Here is a 17,900-nt window from a genome sequence, read left to right as displayed (position 1 = left end):
CTGGAGATGAAGTCAAGACGGCTGTAAATTCATGAACTCAAAGGGACGCCGCACTTATCTGAAGCTCTAAACTCCAGACACTGTTTTTCATCTAGAACAGTAGAACAATGGTACAGACGATGGCGCGTTTATTACTATTTAGGAAATAGGGTTGTTGGCTATAAATAAATGTATATAAAACGTGTGTGAAGAAATGCATGCAGGCAGCCTGCGTAGAAAGTGCAGTGCTGATCGGTCCAGTGGTTTGTGAGAGAGAGAGCCCCCCGGACACACAGACCCATTTCTGTTCATAAAAACTCATACCTTGTATCCAATTCGGGGAACTGGTGTCCAGGAGATGACGATCGAGGTATCGGTCACATCGGTGCTGAAGCGAGGAGCGTTGCCCATAGGCGGGTCTGGAAAGGTACACACACACACACACACACACACACACACACACACACACACACACACACACACACACACACACACACACACACACAGAGAGAGAGTCACGAGGTTAGCAGACGCTTGACATACAGTATGTGGCCGTCTCTACTTTATGACACATGAAGTGGTAAGAATAAACCATTTTTTAGTGCTAGCAGCGTTTATAGGAGATTGGAAAAAGTGCTATGAAGCCTTAAACGGCTGCATGGGGTGGTGTGTAGGTTCTGAGACAAGCCCATATATTCTCACAATCAAGTCGTACTACAGGGACGAGTTGGGCCAAATCTTCGCACCCATTAGTTGCTGTGTCTTGGCGAGACAACAGTCCTTTCTCTCCATCCACTACCATTGAAATTCAACTGCTTCTTATTGTTATGTTGTGTATTCAATTCTCATTTTTAACTTTCAGTTTCAGTTAAAAAAAAGGAGCCTCTCAGGTGCAGTATAGTGACTGGGCATGTTTTTAAATGTTTTTATTTTCAAATAAAGGGGCAGGACAAGGCAGAAAGAGCGAGCTGGTTGGTCAGTCAGGGACCAATCAGCAGGCTGACAAAGGGTGAATTCTGCCGCCTCCGCGGTGTTCGAGCTAAGGTAACACTGTGTTGTGTGAGCGTGTATGTGCGTGCGTGAAGTGAACCCATCGACAACTCACTGGTGGTGAACACGGCTGTCTCTCCCTCGCTGAGCGTGTTGTCCTGCTCTGCGTGCAGCGTGGCGGAGTAGGTGGTGTCGGGCCTCAGGTTGAGCAGGGTGTACTGGGAGAGGCGCCCTGGCAGACGCAGCTGCTTGGGGTTGGAGCCCTCCACGGTGAGGAACAGGCGGTAGCCGGTGATCTTGGCACGCGGGACGAACCACAGCATCACAGCGCTGTCCTCGGTCACGTTGGTGAAGTGGATGTGCGTGGGAGCGTCGGGCTCTGAAAGGAAACATGTGTTACTGTACTTATTTAGACTCTCACCAAAACATCTGTAGCGTTTACATAGTTTTGAATATATTCATAACATTTTGCCTATCGATTGATGCTCAATTCACTATATGTTTTCAATGAGGTCTTGAGGCTCATTCACTATTCAAAATGCACATTTTCCATAGGCGGAGGTCTTTTTCAATCATCTTTTCCTAGGTAAGTGATCACAGCAGGACAATTTGGTAAGAGAAATGTGATGTTTTTGAATTTTCAGGGGTTAGCTGACATTTGGCTGACATTTGGTGAGTCAAGAGTAGCCACAATCATTGTAGTTTTTTGTCCACAACTGTTCCAATTTACTGTTCCAATTTGGGCATACATTTTAGGCGTATTTTTCCCCTGGACCCCCCTGGGGTTCAAGAGGTTAAGTGTTTATTCTCTCAAAGACCCCCAGGGGTTTTGATGGGGCTCCCAGGCTAAATGATTGATAGTTAGGAACCAAATTGACCCTTACGTGTCTGTAACTCAGAGAGTGGAACAAAATGAACCCATACAGGTCTGTAACTCTGGGCATGTACAAATTGACCCAAATGGACCCTCACAAGTCCATTTGGTTCCATGTGTACACTCTGCGAGGTAAAATAACCAACCAATAACCAATATCCAATATCCAATGGGAGTCCTTAGCCTAATGCATATCAAACGGGGGGAATTGAAATTGAAAAAGGTTGAGAAATATTGTCACCGTTGTGAAGAAAAGAGATCTGAGCCAGGAGGCAAAGCTCTCAATCTATTGGTCAGTCTGGTCTACTCTCACCTATAGGCATGAAAAGTGAGCCATAACTAAAAGAACATGATCGCAGATACAAGCACACAAAATGAGTTTTCTCAGCAGGGGTGGCTGGCATCTCCCTTAGGGAGGCTCAGCCATCCATGAGAGACTTGAAATAAAGTTGCAGCTCCACTAAAATGTGGAGAGGAGCCAGTTGAGGTGGTTCGGGCACATGAAAAGGATGCCTCCCTAAGCACCTCCCCAGGGAGGTTTTCCAGCCACGCCCAGCGGGGATAGAGACCGCAGGGCAGACCAAGGACCAGGTGGAGCCTTATATCTCCATACTGGCCTTGAAAACGCCTCCAAATCCCCCAATTAGAGATGACTAACGTTACCAGGGAAATGGGGAGTCTGGTGATTCTCTACTGGAACTGATACCACCACAGCCCAACTCCAGATAAGCGGACGAAGGTGGATGGATGGAAAATCACTGTTCATTATTTTGTGTGCGTCTGTGTCTAAGGAGGACGTGTGCATGTTAGTGTTGATTTTGTCGACTAAAATTATGATGAAAAATTTTGGCTATTTTCAGCATGCAACCAAGTGTAAAATCAGCCATTACGACGCCATCAAGGCTGGCCAAAATACAATTTTTGTCGCCTAAAATCTTATGATATTTAGTCGACTAAATAAATGGTAAATGGTGCATTTATATAGCGCCTTTATCCAAGGCGCTTTACAGAGATTGTGCATCACATTTACCAATAAAACTATGGCGAAAACTAAAACAATTCAGACGACTGAAATATGATTAAAACTGAACAGAATTTAATTCAAAAGACTATGACTAAAACTAAATCAAACCCTGCTGTCAAAATCAACACTGTGCTTATGAGTGCTCATGTGACTATGTTTGCATGCACAACACTCACTGGTAGCATGCTCCCCGACCAGCGGCAGACTCTCCTCTCCGTCGTGGATCCTGTAGATGTTAAAGCGGTACACGGTTCCGGGCTCCAGGTGAGACACTTCCACGTAGGAGTTCTGCACGACGGGCAGGGTCATCTCCGTCTGGGGCTCGCCGCTCTCGTCCACGGGCACCACCGTCACTCGGTAGCCCGACATGTCGTTTTCCGGCCCCGACCAGGTCACTGCGATCTTGCCGTCGGACACCTCGTAGAACTGCAGGTCCGTGGGGGCGACCACTTCCTCTGTAGGACATAAAACAGTCACATCACTCAGTCACGCATCATCGGTCACGGCCTGTGAACACACAGCCGCTCAAGTGAAGTGGGGCGCCTCAAAAGCCCTTCGCTCTCTTTCATATCGCGGTTCTATTTTTGAGCACCGCAGGGCACGGGACACCTCCTAAACAACACAATGTGTTACATGTATATCGTCACTGTCAGGCAGAAACCTTGTATCTCCAAGTTTCGAATGTGTACGTTTTTCGTAAAGTAAAGCCCTGCTTCATCACACAAGAGTGTCGCACAAAACTGATGCAAGGCGTTGTGTGCTTGTAGATCAGCTATTTTCTCTAAGTTTAAATCATTTTTAAAATGATAAATACAAAACGAACGGTATTGGGCATACAAGGTGTCCACCCAGCAACAACGATATGGTAGCCTCTGCATACAAGCTTAAATGTGTGTGTTTGTTTGTGTTTTCACTTGTTTGACCTTACATTCTCTTTTGAGAAACACAAGTCTGTTTGAAATACTGTAGACCTAGCCATATTAGTTGGGTATGTCAGTGCTTTAAAAAGCAATAATATGGATGAGGAGAATGACGCACAGAAGTACCAATGGCAATTTGACTTGCTTAAAGTTAAAGAAGTGGCAATAGTTCACTGATGTGTCATGAAACATAAAACCATACTTGAAAGTTAAGGCAGTTTTAATTTTTTTGCAGCATAGCAACTAATATGCAACCCAAAATCCAAATCATTATTTGGCTAAATGACACCCCTTTTGGCACGACGTATTACTAAGAGACAAACGAACCCATTCATTCAGCAAGAGAAGAAAAACAGGCATAATAGAAGAGATGGACAGAGCAACAACACGCACAAAAAACATAGATGATACAGACATTTGGTTGGAGAGGAGGACAAAAAAGAAAAGTTCTGTTAAAAAAGGTGAAGTAAAAAAAGTGAAAAACCACCTGAATAAACGGAGTTGTCTGAACCGTGGCATACAGCTCGAGATCAACCCATTCCAAACCATAGCATGAGTCACACAGACAGCTGCTTATATATACGCAGACAGAACAAGGTTAAAACAACATGACATCATAGCACTCAACCCAGAGAGGGAGAAAGAGAGAGATGAAAGAAAGAGAAGAAAAAGCGTGAGTAACGCACAGACAGATTAAAAAGAAAGGTAAGTCAGAAAGATTTAGGAGGGAGACGAAGCGAGGACAAAACAACATCGGTCACGATGCCACTGAGCTGTCCACAAAGGCGAGGCGATAACAGAGTGAAGACAGTGAAGGGTTAAAGAGAAAGAAGACAGGTACAAAGATATATGGGTAGGTGAGTCAGACAAGGCCAAGAGGCAGACACATCAAGGTAAGAGTGGGCGATATGGTGATAAATAGCGTTGAGACGATACCATGTCTACACAATATGCCTTTTCAGAGATATCGTATATATCCTGAAACAATTTATAAGCCTGCTGGATTGTTAATACAGAGATTCATTGCAGAATTAATTTAAACCTGCATTTGTAACCTGCATCAGTAGTTCTCAGGTCTCACCTTAACTCTGACAGTATACAAATGAAACCAATTGGTTTCATTTGTATACTGTCAGAGTTACATACTTGGTAAGGATCAATTTAGACCTCCCAAAAGGAACCCAGAGAGTCCCTGGACCCCACATTGAGGATCACTGGTCTAAATGGTCTGTTACTCCTTTTTCTTTTAGTTTTTGTTACCTTGTACTGTATGTGGTTGTACTGTTAAGTAGCTTGAAAAATAACATAAAAACCAACATGAAAAAAGAATTGGGATAAGATCGTATATCGTGATACAGCTTGGGAAAATATCGTGAGATTGTATTTTTCCATATCGCCCACCCCTACATCAAGGTAAGGATAACACAACAAGCGCATGGCCATCAGCTACCACCAAAGACAGAGAGACGGGATGGGATGAAGTCATAACTTAACAGAGGTATGTGTTTAGACGGAGATGAGTCACAACAGTGCTTTGAAATACGGGCCAGGTTAAAACCTTGACAAACTTAACGGAATGGCTTGGGGGCCTTTTGACATGAAGTGTCACGTTTTTAGTTTCTTGATAGTCAGTGTGCCAAATCAACATTAATTTAAGTTTAATTGACACATTGACACCACTTCAAAATATATTTCCGACATATTTTGATTGTGCCTATGCATAACAAGCTATTTTATTTTTTATTCTTTTGATCAGGATGTAATGATCATTAGACTCAATAATATGTGTAGGATGTCATTTGCATACAGACGTGAGGGCGGGGATTACATTGATTTTTTTTTTTGTGTTAAATATGTTATTTTAAAAGAACAATCTTCTCTCTCACAATTATGCCAGTGTGCCAGTGCTCGCCCTCCCCTGTGCCAATGTTGGCATCCGTGCCTAAAGTTGCCTAACCCAACAGGATAGAGAAACGGTCAGATTTCACTCACGAACATGTACAATGATGACAGAGCCACCTTGTGCCAAATGTCGGGTAGAACGCACTTTGAGCTTGCAGATTAGCAGATTTTGTGCAACGCCATTGGGAGTATAGATGCATAAAATAGGGCTTATGTGGTTTACCAGTCTAATCGATTTAGTCAATTATAAAACATTACTTAGAAATGTTTCGTGTCGATTCATTCATATTAAAAAGTCATCGACAGAATAATCCCTTCAAAAACAATGGAAAGCTACAGTCCTATGCAAAATAGTTCAAACCAAGGACACGGTGAAAGACGTGGGGGGGACAGAGCTGGTGTGAGCGAGACTCAGAGGGTAAGTGAGGATAAGCAGGCAGGAGGTAGAGAAGAGGGGGAAGAGTTGGAATGAAGGCATGCAGGGGTGGGCTGACGATCAGCTCTTTCTCTGGCCTAACCTCCCTCTCTCTCTCTCTCACTCTGTTTGTCAAACGGTAAATCAGCCGCTGCAGTCATGAGACAGTAGAAGAACACTTGGTAGTCTGTCCAAAGACGGCAGCGCACAGTCCGCTCACACTCTTTACCTAGGTCGTACATCTTCGTCCGGGCCTGCCAGGCAGTGCAAACACACACACACACGCACGCACGCACGCACGCACACACACACGCACACACACACATACACACACACACACACACACACACACACGTGCATGCCAACACACACTCACTCCCACTTGCATATACCACCAACCAGTGCAAACAGACCACAGTCATATTTCATCGTTCTTTAAGAACACACACACATAAGCACACGTACATGAAGACAAACACACACACACACACACACACACACACACACACACACACACACACACACACACACACACACACACACACACACACACACACACACACACACACACACACACACACACACACACACACACACACACACACACACACACACACACACACACACACACACACACACACACACAAACACGTGCACGCACAAACACACTTTTCCAGTATCTGTTCCATTGGCCTTACAGTATCAAGAGTCCTGGCAGTATAAATGGTTTTACATAACCCCACTGCAGTCAAACAGAATGGGAGCACTACAGCCGTGAACTCAGTGACTCCACTTTTCCATTGGACAGCACCTTTCCTCTAATGGAGAGATTTGGAATAAAACGCTGATATACAGCATCATAGCACTATAATTTTGTAAATCACCAACAGCACGAGTGTCGGCTATTGTCAGGCCCGAAACAGATGGGCGTCTGGTCTGAGGAGACTTCATCATTGTGTACACACACATTAACTAATCTCAGAACAAACAACAGTATAGTGTATACATCCTGTGTACACACACACTGTGCACATATGGGCATGGGGCATCTACTTAAGCCCTATATACACATTTGTAGATCTTCTATTTTTGCTATTTTTCGAAATGTAAATAACAATACCTTAATATAAATGTTGAAGTATATTGGGACTGACGTGAGTGTTTAATGTGGTTAAAGGGGAAAACCACCCATTTTCAATATTGAACTGGGAAATATCCAAAAAGCCCCCCCCCCTTCTGTGTTGCCTAGAACTGAAGGATTGATTTTGGGGTTGTATTGCAAAGGCAACACTGAAGGGGGGACATTGTTTCTTACATTTCCACACAACTCCTCTAAGGTATATTAATGACATAGTTCAATATTGAAAATGGGTGGTTTTCCCCTTTAAGTACCACGGTTAACAGAGTGAATAAAGCATCATTCCCACCGAGCATGATTATAACTAATACAACTCGTTCACCATTGTATTTTTTTTTCTAGTTTGTGCGAACACTGCCATCCACTTGACTTGATGATTTTTAGAACCATACTTTTTTATAGTTATAGGGCTCAGTGTGAACAGCCCTTAAGGGGATGTGTGTCTTTGACACTGTTAAACAAGTGCCCAATCACTGCAAATGCTTTGTGAGGCTGTGGGGTTGTCCTCTATAAACACAGCTGCCCCACGGGTCACTGTTGCCACCAAGATGAATGTGAAAGAAGAGTAAAGACCGCAAGAAAAATAAAGACACCTAGATGGGCCTCCCCTGGAATCTCCCAAATACTAGCTTCTCTCCCTCTCTCTCTCTCTCTCTCTCTCACTCTCACACACGTGCGCACGCACACACACACACACACACACACACACACAAACACACACATGCAAGTTACGTGTTCTGACCTGTCCAAAGACTCAACGCCTCTCCTCGTACCCTTAACCCAGTAATTAACTTATTATTTTATCCACGAGTTTCCAACGCCCCATAGTGCATTGCGCAGACGCTGTACCGAGCTTCCGGCGCCGCAGCCGAGTGTGACTTACAAGCTCACAACAGGCTGCATCTGCGACGCGAAGTGAGCTTGTATGTCTGCTGTTAAACCGGAAGTGTGGTCCAAATAATCTCCAGTCGCCTCCAGCAAACTCCCGTGGAAAGAGGTGGATACTTTAGCTATTGAAAAAGAGGTGGATACTTTAGCTATTGAAAAATAGCAGATCTACAAGCTCACAGGCCGTGCTGCGAGCTTGTAGATCTGCTATTTTTTGAAACGTCGTGAAAATGTGTGCAAATCTTTGAATATATCTATTTTTAAAGCGAACATTTGTAACTCAAATTTTGCTTCTGGGGGCTCCCTGGAACTAAATATTTTGAGATGAGGTCATATCATTTTGGGAGTCCTTGACATTAAAAGGACCACTGATATAGAAGAAGGATTTAGAAGACCTTAATAGAATCGTGTCAAGTTATTCACAGATATTTCAATTTTTTTCAAAAATAGCATGGGTGCCGTGCTGCGAGCTTGTATATATGCTATGTTTCAATAGTTAAAGCATAAAATCACGGTTAAAGTATTAAAGCATAATAATGCGTTCCCGGTCTAAATGGGTAAAAAAAAACTAAACAAATAGGCTGTAACTCTCTCCGTCTCATTCTTTTTCTTTTACCTGGCAGTGGGTCCCCGGCGGTGTTGACCTGCACAAACACAGGCTCGCTCTCCAGGCTGTCTTCCACGGCGTAGATGCTGATGTTGTAGAGCCTGCCGGGGCGCAGGTCACCCAGCGTCACCGAGGTGGCCGTGTCGGGGAGGGTCAGCTCCGTGCTCTCGCCCTCCAGCGACGGCGTGTAGACCACGCGGTAACCTGGACCACAGAGAGAAGAGAGAGGCCATGTCAAAACAGTAGGGGTGCAACAGTTGATCTAATTAACTAATTTACTGAGATCACCGTCCGTTTCCTGTTACATTCTTTCAACGATCGGGGATCAATCGTACTGGAAATAGATATGCTGTGGCTACTTGAAAAGGTAAGAAAAACTGACAATTGGCGGCAGTTGGTTGTATTATCTATGTAATGGGTTTAATTCATTATTAAGTTGAAAATAGCTAAAATAGCAGATCTACAACCTCACAACTGGCTTTTGTGCAACATTGTAATACTATGAAGTATAAAATATGGCCTAAGTGGATAATTAGATTAATCGACTTAGTCGATTATAAAAATCACTTTTTCACAATCACACGATTGTTGACAAAAAATAAACACACTTCTCAGTTATTCGATTAATGAATAATCACTACGAAAATGAACGATTGCTGCAGGCCTAACAACACAGGACAGAGTACTTTCTCCAACAAATCCTGGCCAATAGAGGTTCAACTGGCCACAGAGCATACCGGTGATGGGAGCCAGTGGCTTTTCCCAGCTGATCACAATGGACGTCTCTCCCACCTCCTCCACTTCGTGGTCCACGGGGGCATCAGGAGCTACCAGACAACATGGAGAGAGATGTAGTTCACAGATGCATCATCACGCTCCAGCACTCTGGAGGGTTAGCCACTTATTGTGGGGACAGCTTTTCCCCTCAATAGCAGAAAAGAGAAAAGACACTAAACTCAGAGCCCTGAGGGACAGGCCTGGAATTTCGTCATTTTAGGGGCAAGGCCACTTGGCCTTTGGTGTTGTCCATTTTTTGAGGGCATAAAGGCCAAATGCCAGGGCAGGAAGGCCATCAAATAAAACAAGATTTTAGTCCATTGAAAGAATTTGTTGAATTTAAGGGTTAGGAATGATAACCTAATCTGCAGTGAAATAGATAAATGATGGTATTTACAATCTGATCTATGCTCAGTGCCCTGCACCAATCAAAGTCACTGGACTGGTTTAAAGATGGGGACTCGGGGGAGTTAAGATTTCAGAATGTCAACAAAAGACACTGGTGTCTACATGACAAGAAAGAGACACCAGTGTCTACTGTCTATATATTTATTTAGATTAAAGCAGTGGTTCTCAACCAGTGGTCCAGGGACCACCAGTGGTCCTTGGGGGGGGTTCCAGGTGGTCCCCAGGTAAATGATGGAGAGTTGGCAACCAAATGGACCTGTGGGTTTAATTTTACACTCTCAAGAGATAAATTGATATTATCGATATGTAATTCCTTACCGAGGAGTGAGCGTGAGTGTGTGTGCTCACCAGTGGTCTGTGAGGTCGTGAGGATGAGGTTGTTCTCGCCTTCGTCCGTGACTTCGTAGACGTTGACCGTGTACTTCCTCCCGGGGAGAAGCTCGTTGATGTTGACCGAGGTGGACGTCCGTGGCAGGTCTGATGGAAGATAAAACAGTGTCCTCCACATCAGTCAACCATGTCATTTATATTTATATTATATTAGTTACTAAGTGCATTTCCATTGTAGTGGGTATCAAAAAAGTGAGAAAAACAAGGTGGTGAACTTAGAAAGGATCCAAGGCAGGCATCCAAAGTCATTTGATTTCATAGCAAGGATTTAAATAAATCAGGGTCCACATTTATTTGTCAATGTTTTCTTTTTGTGGACAACGAACACAAGACAACACAGTTGATGTTGTGACGTGTCCACTGTTGGGGGTCGGTGTGAGGTCACCATAGTCACTGCGGTGGCGCTCGCCATGCGATGTGAAAATAGACGTTTTCAGCGTGCGACTAGTATAAGTCAGGTTTAAATCATCCAAAGCCTGTTATTTCCAAATCTTGCACGCTCATTCTGGAAAGCTATACTGTACATGTCTGTAATTAAAATATTTCAAGACATTACTGTCTTTCAAGACATTACTGTCTTGTGTTAGTGTTAGTTCTTCTGTTAGCTACGTTTTGGTTGCAGAGAGTATAAGGGCACGACCCTCAACAAACGAGGTTTGAAATATATGAAATCTGAAACCGTGTCAAAAACATTTGTACACTCTTTGGAATTGAATGAACACTAGGATTTGACTGTGTGTGTGTGTGTCCTGTAACTTGTGCGTGTACTAACCCAGCACCATGGACTGTCCTGTTCCCTGTCCCTGCTCGGTGAGCTCATACTCCACCCTGAAGCCGGACACGGTGTCCGACGCAGACACCCAGGAGATGACGAAGCTGCTGGAGGTGATCTCCGTCACCGACTCTGAGATGTCCACCATGGGAGGGGGCGGCGTGGTCTCTCCCTCTGATGGATGCACTGCAAACAAGACAGAGCTTTAGAACCAAACCATAAACGAAAACCTAAAAAAGCACATGGAGTTAGCTGGGCCTCTTTCCAAGAAGTATCATATCGTCTCTGTTACTTTTCAGGATTCAAATTTAAAAGTAGCTAAACCTTTTTGTGTGACGCTGTAGTATGATCAAGTAGGGCATTAGATTTACGAAAAAACACAACAAGGAGGTTTCTGCCCAACAGCAATGATACTGTAGTCCTAAAGAATGGTCGATCTATGGAGTTCGAGGGACTGTGGAGAGACAAACATTCACCACTTCAACCCTGTATACTTTGTTGACTGGGGCCTCCCAGGGGTCTATACTTGACCCCATCCTTTTTTTAGGAGATGTCTCCAAATATCAAGTAGAATTCCAGCGCTACTTCCACTCTGTTCCGTTTACTCACGTGAGCCGAAGGTGGTGGTGAAGTCGAAGCGCGTGACTTCGCGGCGTCCGTAGCGCAGCACGCTGATCAGCTGACCCTCGTAGGTGATGCCAGGCTTCAGGCCAGAGATGGTGTAGGAGTGGAGGTGGCCAGGGATGATCACCTCTCTCCACGGAGTGTTGGTGTTCTTCTGTTAGAGTCAAATGAGAGATGTAAGAAAAGGAATTGGGTGGGATTAGAAGGGTGCTCCATTGCAGACATGGTCGAGCCCTGGCGTAAGCATCAAAAATAAATCACAGTGCTGAAATACAACAAGTTTAACAAGGCTAAGGTGAGATTGTGGATAGACTCACGTGTCTCCATTTGAGGATGTACTGGGTGATGTGGGCAGAGGACGGGGCGTTCCACTGGATGGGGTGGGAGTCGGGCTGGTTGCCAGACTCTGTTATGATCACCTGGACGGGACGGTGACCCCCTGAGAACGAGACCATGTACATGTGACTATGGGCATGCAGAACGGCTCAAGCATAATGATACAGGGCAGTGGTCTAAATTGACCCATACAAGTCTGGTAACTCTGTCTGGCATTGTACAACTGGAACCAAATGTACACTTTCAAAGTTATGAGAAGACCTTGAAATTTTAAAGTTTGAGAAACACTGATACAGGGCATAGAGGCGCTTTTCGACCGGGTTCTTTCTCCCGTCTATGGGATGAACCAGAGGTGAGTTTTTCCACCGAGAACCGAGTTGGTTCCGAACCGTAAAAGTTGGTTCGGAACGGGAACCACAAAATCTGGTTCAATCTGGTGGAAACGCAAGCCGGTTCGCGGCCGGTTCGTAAGAACGAACAAAGGTTCCAAGAAAGTTGATAGGCACTGGTTCTTGAACCACGGTTCTTTTGGTGGAAAAGGCCCCAAGAGAAACTGAGCTGGTGGCCATGAATGTGAGCGAAAAAAGCTCTATGAGAGTGCCTGTCAAGAAAAAAAACTATAACAACCATATTGCAGACAGGGCAGTGTGTCCACCTATTTGAGACATGAGTGAACGAAAAATGTAGCACTGCATTAAGAGTATACTGTACATTCTACAATATGATAATGTTTGTGTAAAACTGAGAACTTTTAATTTAAAAGGTTTGACTGGCTCCACTCATTAAATATCCCCTCAAGCTTTCAGCTGATATATATAATGTACATTCGGGTGAATCTTTACACTTACAGAGTTAACACTCTGGAAGCTGCGTAACTATAAGAAAAACCGAACCAACAAACATCCTCCTACTATTTTGATGTTCTAAAATGGAAAAATGTTAGGATTCAACGACAGCCTTATTATAGACATTTCCATGTCTAAAAGACAAACATGCTTGCGCTTGAGCTTTTGCAGTGTCAAGTGGCCAGCAGTATGTTCAGAGGAGCAGAGAGAGAGAGAGAGGTATGACACATCCCTGAGAGATTCCTCTCCAGTTTTTGACAGTTTGAGGGGAAAGGGTCCAGAGAATTTCTCCTGTCCTCCTACTCCTACTTCTCTCTCGCCCTTTTCCTAAATGTTCTAGCTGTAAACGTTCCGCCACTTTTCGAGGAAACTGTCTGTGCAACGTTCCTGTAACAGGCCGCACTTCATTTGATTTTATGCACCAGTTTTGACAGTGTAATTGGATAAATAAGCGTTGCTAAGTAAGTAGTTGAATGAGCTATCTCAATATCTCATTTATTTCACAACCTTGATTCATAGTCGTTTGGATAAGCGGTCACTTTAGAGCCCTCGGTTTCAGATAAACAAAGATTTTTAACTGCAATGAGAAATGGCCAAAAAACCCACAATCACATCCACAGAGTCTGAACATCCATGTTCCCTCAAGTGAATAATCCAATGACTTTTTCTTTCCTTTTTTTCCTTCTTTTTTTTAAAGAAATATAAACACCAGTCATATGGCAAACAGACTACTGGCCTAAGCCATGCTGATAGAAACGGCTAGCTTCTATAAAGAACTGAGGTCTACTAACCGCTTTTCCAAATAGAAAGGCTGTAATCAAAGTTTCTGAGCAAGTGGCTTGGTTAACCAGAAGTCGCTAGCAGATATGCAGGCCTCAAAAACAATCTGGGACCAATTACCGCCTATTACAGCCCCACAGGCCACTGACGGGAGGTTAGGGTTACACAGAATCAGATGCTATACAGGCAAATGGATACGCAGCAGCGAGCGAGTAGTACGCATGCAGACAGCAGGGCCGCGCAAACACAGGTATGTAAACAAGCAAGTGTACCAGTCGCATGCAGAAAGACGCGCACAGGGGTCTTTGTTAAAGAAATATACGTCCCACCGGTGTGTGAAGAACCCCAGGCAGGGAGAAAGGAAAGAAAACAAATAACACATTTTCTCATCTGGAGACCTTATCTCGTCAAATCTAAATCTGAAACTGAGAAACCGGCAAAATATCCTCGACTTGTGTTGCCTTTTATGGCAAAGCCTACCGACTTGGAGGTTGGAGCCGTGTTATGCTGCCCTTAAATCTTAGCATACGCTATGCCCAGACACAAGTGTGCGCTCGCTCGTGTGCACGCACAGCCGCACACAGACACACACACACACACACACACACACACACACACACACACACACACACACACACACACACACACACACACACACACACACACACACACACACACACACACACACACACACACACACACACAAAGAGCAGGTTCACAGCTGGATGCTATTATAGTCAGCAATGGCAGAGTGGTGCCCTACATTTTAACTAAATGTTTTATCTCCTGTCAACCTGTTGACAGGCAGAAGATGGAAGATGACTAGGCAGAAGATGGAAGCTACTGCAATTTTCTCCCTCAAACCCAATGAAATAATGCCAAAGCCTTGCCAAACACGGCACATGGTAAGAAGAAGCACAGTCTCTTCTTGATTGAAGGAATTCCCATCTTATTGTAAGAGGGGGGTGGCTGGCAACTGGAAATGAAGTGCCGTTTAACAAAGCATCTCTCATGTATGCAGCTGTATTACAAGTCAAGTACCCAGCAAGGCCCAATGTTTTTGTGCAGGGACAAGATCAGAACAAAAGAATAAAAGAGGAAATCAAGGAGGTAAACAACCCGCCTTACAAATCAGACTGCTGCAAATTAGAACAAATTGCACCCTGGTTCAGAATAAAGTGCTAGGTCGTAATAACACTGAATGTAGACTATAGAGTGAAGGCTAGAGTGAAGACTAGCAAACAAATAAAATAAAAACTCTGGACAAGAGTAAACACACACACACACACACACACACACACACACACACACACACACACACACACACACACTTCCGTTCTGCTTCACATCAAAGTCAAGTGGAGTTGAAGGATGCTTTGCAGGTATTCCCGCATGTGTATGGTACCATGGTGCTGTGTGTGTGTGTGTGTGTGTGTGTGTGTGTGTGTGTGTGTGTGTGTGTGTGTGTGTGTGTGTGTGTGTGTGTGTGTGTGTGTGTGTGTGTGTGTTTAGCAGGGGGTGCTCTGTACAGCTGTGGCAATAACACAGGGGCAACACCACATGCTAGCAGGAACAAAGGCTCAGAGTGGGGGGTATATTTGAACAAGGAGGAAATAACAGCCCTCCCACCTCCCTCTCTTTCACATCAAAGTCAAGGCGTTGCGTTCTCAAAGTGGCTTAAAGAAAACCTACCTCGCTTCGACAATTTGCAATGTTGTCTTATTTTACGACCGGTAGTAGCACAGAAAACAGGCCTTCACAAAGGTCTTAATTGCTTAATTGCCATGTCACTTTCTGAACACCTTGTTGACATAATGTTAACACACACAAGTGTGTGTGTGTGTGTGTGTGTGTGTGTGTGTGTGTGTGTGTGTGTGTGTGTGTGTGTGTGTGTGTGTGTGTGTGTGTGTGTCCAGTCCACGCACACACAACACGTCACGTGTGTGAGTATAATCTTATGACAGGGGAGCAGAATTCTTTTCAGTTCTTTAAATTGGAAAATATCTCATTTGACTACTGTTCCACCATCCACCCAGAGGCTACAGATCCACCAACCTAGGCTATATGTCCCAAAACAGACACGCCCTGTGGGACCGCACCCATTAACCTTGCCCCAGTGCCTGTGTGTCTGTGCATTCCTAAATGCTCATAATGTACTCTGCTGTATGTGAGTCCTTGACTCCTTACCATGCAGGTGCTGCTGGGGCTCGCAGCTGAGCTCTCCGATGCCGTTGCCATAGCAGTAGCACTTGTACATGATCCCGTGGATGACTTTATCCCAGGACTCTCCGATCTGGTAGAAGGCTCTCGTCTCGGGCTCCTGGCACTGGTCTGAAAATCAGCCAGAGAGGAAATTAGTGACAGAGTCACATACTGTAAAACCCTTCAATGCAATACAACGGGGCAGGGACCCACAATGATGGGAATTCAGGGCCAGATAAAGTAGCCTAAGCCCTAAAGGCTTGTGAATGATCAGACTGGGGGAAAACTAAACAATGGAAAATAAGTGTAAATAAAGTGAGTAAATTCCGCACAAATATTTTATATATTTAATGTTTATGAAAAAGATAATAATGGAGTTGAGTTTTGAGTTTCGCTAATGCAGTTACTGACTCAATTGTCTCAATTCGTTAATGAGGACAAAAGGGACCCACCAATAGCGTCACACTTCCAACGGCCACGGCCCTGTCCAAAGCATGTGCAGTTCATGGTGTAGCCTTCCTCGTGGTGTTTGGTGAAGGTCTGGTTTACCTCGTAGGTCAGACCGTCCACAATGCACTGGTCTATGGACCACAATGAAACCACACACACACACACGTAAATAAATGTGCTGTACAAATGGAAGGATGCAGGTCTGTGTCTTTTGTCGTGAGTTACCAGGTTAACTAATATTAATTTCTAATACAAATGTTGGTACAGCCTCTGTTTTGCTTAATTTTGCCTCCTCTCAATGTCCGTTCTCTGGTGCACATGCATACGGTACCTTTAAGCTGAGAGTAGGCAACGCAGTTCCACTCTCCTCGGCCGTTGCCAACGCAGGTGCATCGCATCATGTGACCCAGGACCTCGTGGCGTTTGTCCCACTGGTCTCCAACGCGGTACATCACCCCCTCGCTGGTGGTACACACCTCCTCATGGGCTGGAACACACAGCGGACATGTCATTGAAACCCCTTGAGATGTAGCATCTCGTTTTCGAGGGGGTCCTAGAATAGAGACATCAAGTACACACAAGAGAAACTAGAAGCAGTGCTCTTCCGAGCACAGGTCTCCACCAGGCCGTGCGTCCTGGTGGTGCTACTGTATAATAGGCCAATGTAAAAAGGGTGGCATATGTTCTTCACCTTAGATCTTTCATGGCAATCGGACGCTGCATGCATGATTTCAAGCATTGTGTTCCAAAAATGTGTTTTGCTAAAGTCTACCTGCTGGTGGCGCTATAACAGGACAATGTTAAAAAGGTAGCATTTGTTCCTTGACCTAGTGGGAATATGTGTGGCAAATGTCACGTTAATCGCAAGCTGCGTTGATGATTTGAGGCATTTTGTTCAAAAACGGAGCAATCCTGCAAACTTTGGAAGCTAATATTAGCCAATCAGGATGGAATGTGAAATATCAGACGGATCGGACTTGATCACATGACTATAGAGATACTGTGTACCGATTTGCATGATTTTTGGATAAAATCTCAAAGAGTAATATCCAAAAATGTGTTTTACATAAGTCGGCCCAAAGGTGGCGCTATAAAAGGCTGATGTGAAAAATGCAGGGCAAAGGTTTATCCTTAGCCTCTAGGGAGTGTGCTTACAAAGTTTGAAACTGATCGGTGGAGTTATAGGTAAAACCACAAATCGGGCTGTTATAGCGCCACCATGAGGCTGATTAAAAAAAAATTAAGTGGCATTTCTTCCTCTGCCTAGTGGGAACGTGTGTGCGCGATTTCATGATAATTGCACTTTGCGTTTGTGATTTGAGGCATTTTGTTCAAAACGGCTCAATCCCACAAACTTTGGAAGCCAATCTTAGCCAATCAGGATGGAATATGCAAAATCGGACAGATCCGTGTCGATCACATGACTGTTGAGATATTGCCTACCGATTTGTAGGATTTTTGGACAAAATCTGTAAGAGTAGTGCACAGAAATGTGTTTAGCAAACATCGGCCACTAGTTGGCGCTAGAAAAGGCCCATTTGAAAAATTTAGGGCAGAGGTTCTAGATTGGCATCCAGGG

General features: G+C 44.4%; 1 protein-coding gene across 1 annotated transcript in view; it reads right to left on the bottom strand.

Moving 5' to 3' along the window:
- LOC308307848 (fibronectin-like) overlaps positions 1-17,900 on the bottom strand; it is a 55,539-nt gene that overhangs the window by 21,776 nt on the left and 15,863 nt on the right. The window contains exons 10-21 of the mRNA XM_080753151.1: positions 16,653-16,808; positions 16,324-16,452; positions 15,857-16,000; positions 12,026-12,147; positions 11,694-11,862; positions 11,085-11,270; positions 10,271-10,399; positions 9,475-9,564; positions 8,747-8,941; positions 3,044-3,322; positions 1,085-1,348; positions 304-398 (exon numbers count right to left, since the gene is read on the bottom strand). Coding sequence (XP_080609277.1) covers positions 304-398; positions 1,085-1,348; positions 3,044-3,322; positions 8,747-8,941; positions 9,475-9,564; positions 10,271-10,399; positions 11,085-11,270; positions 11,694-11,862; positions 12,026-12,147; positions 15,857-16,000; positions 16,324-16,452; positions 16,653-16,808 — 1,958 coding nt within the window. The remainder of the gene's footprint in view (positions 1-303; positions 399-1,084; positions 1,349-3,043; positions 3,323-8,746; positions 8,942-9,474; positions 9,565-10,270; positions 10,400-11,084; positions 11,271-11,693; positions 11,863-12,025; positions 12,148-15,856; positions 16,001-16,323; positions 16,453-16,652; positions 16,809-17,900) is intronic.

The sequence above is a fragment of the Nannobrachium achirus genome, assembly GCF_963921795.1.
Source record: "Nannobrachium achirus genome assembly, chromosome: 22".
Lineage (NCBI taxonomy): Eukaryota > Metazoa > Chordata > Actinopteri > Myctophiformes > Myctophidae > Nannobrachium > Nannobrachium achirus.
This window is presented reverse-complemented; position numbering and strand designations above follow the sequence as displayed.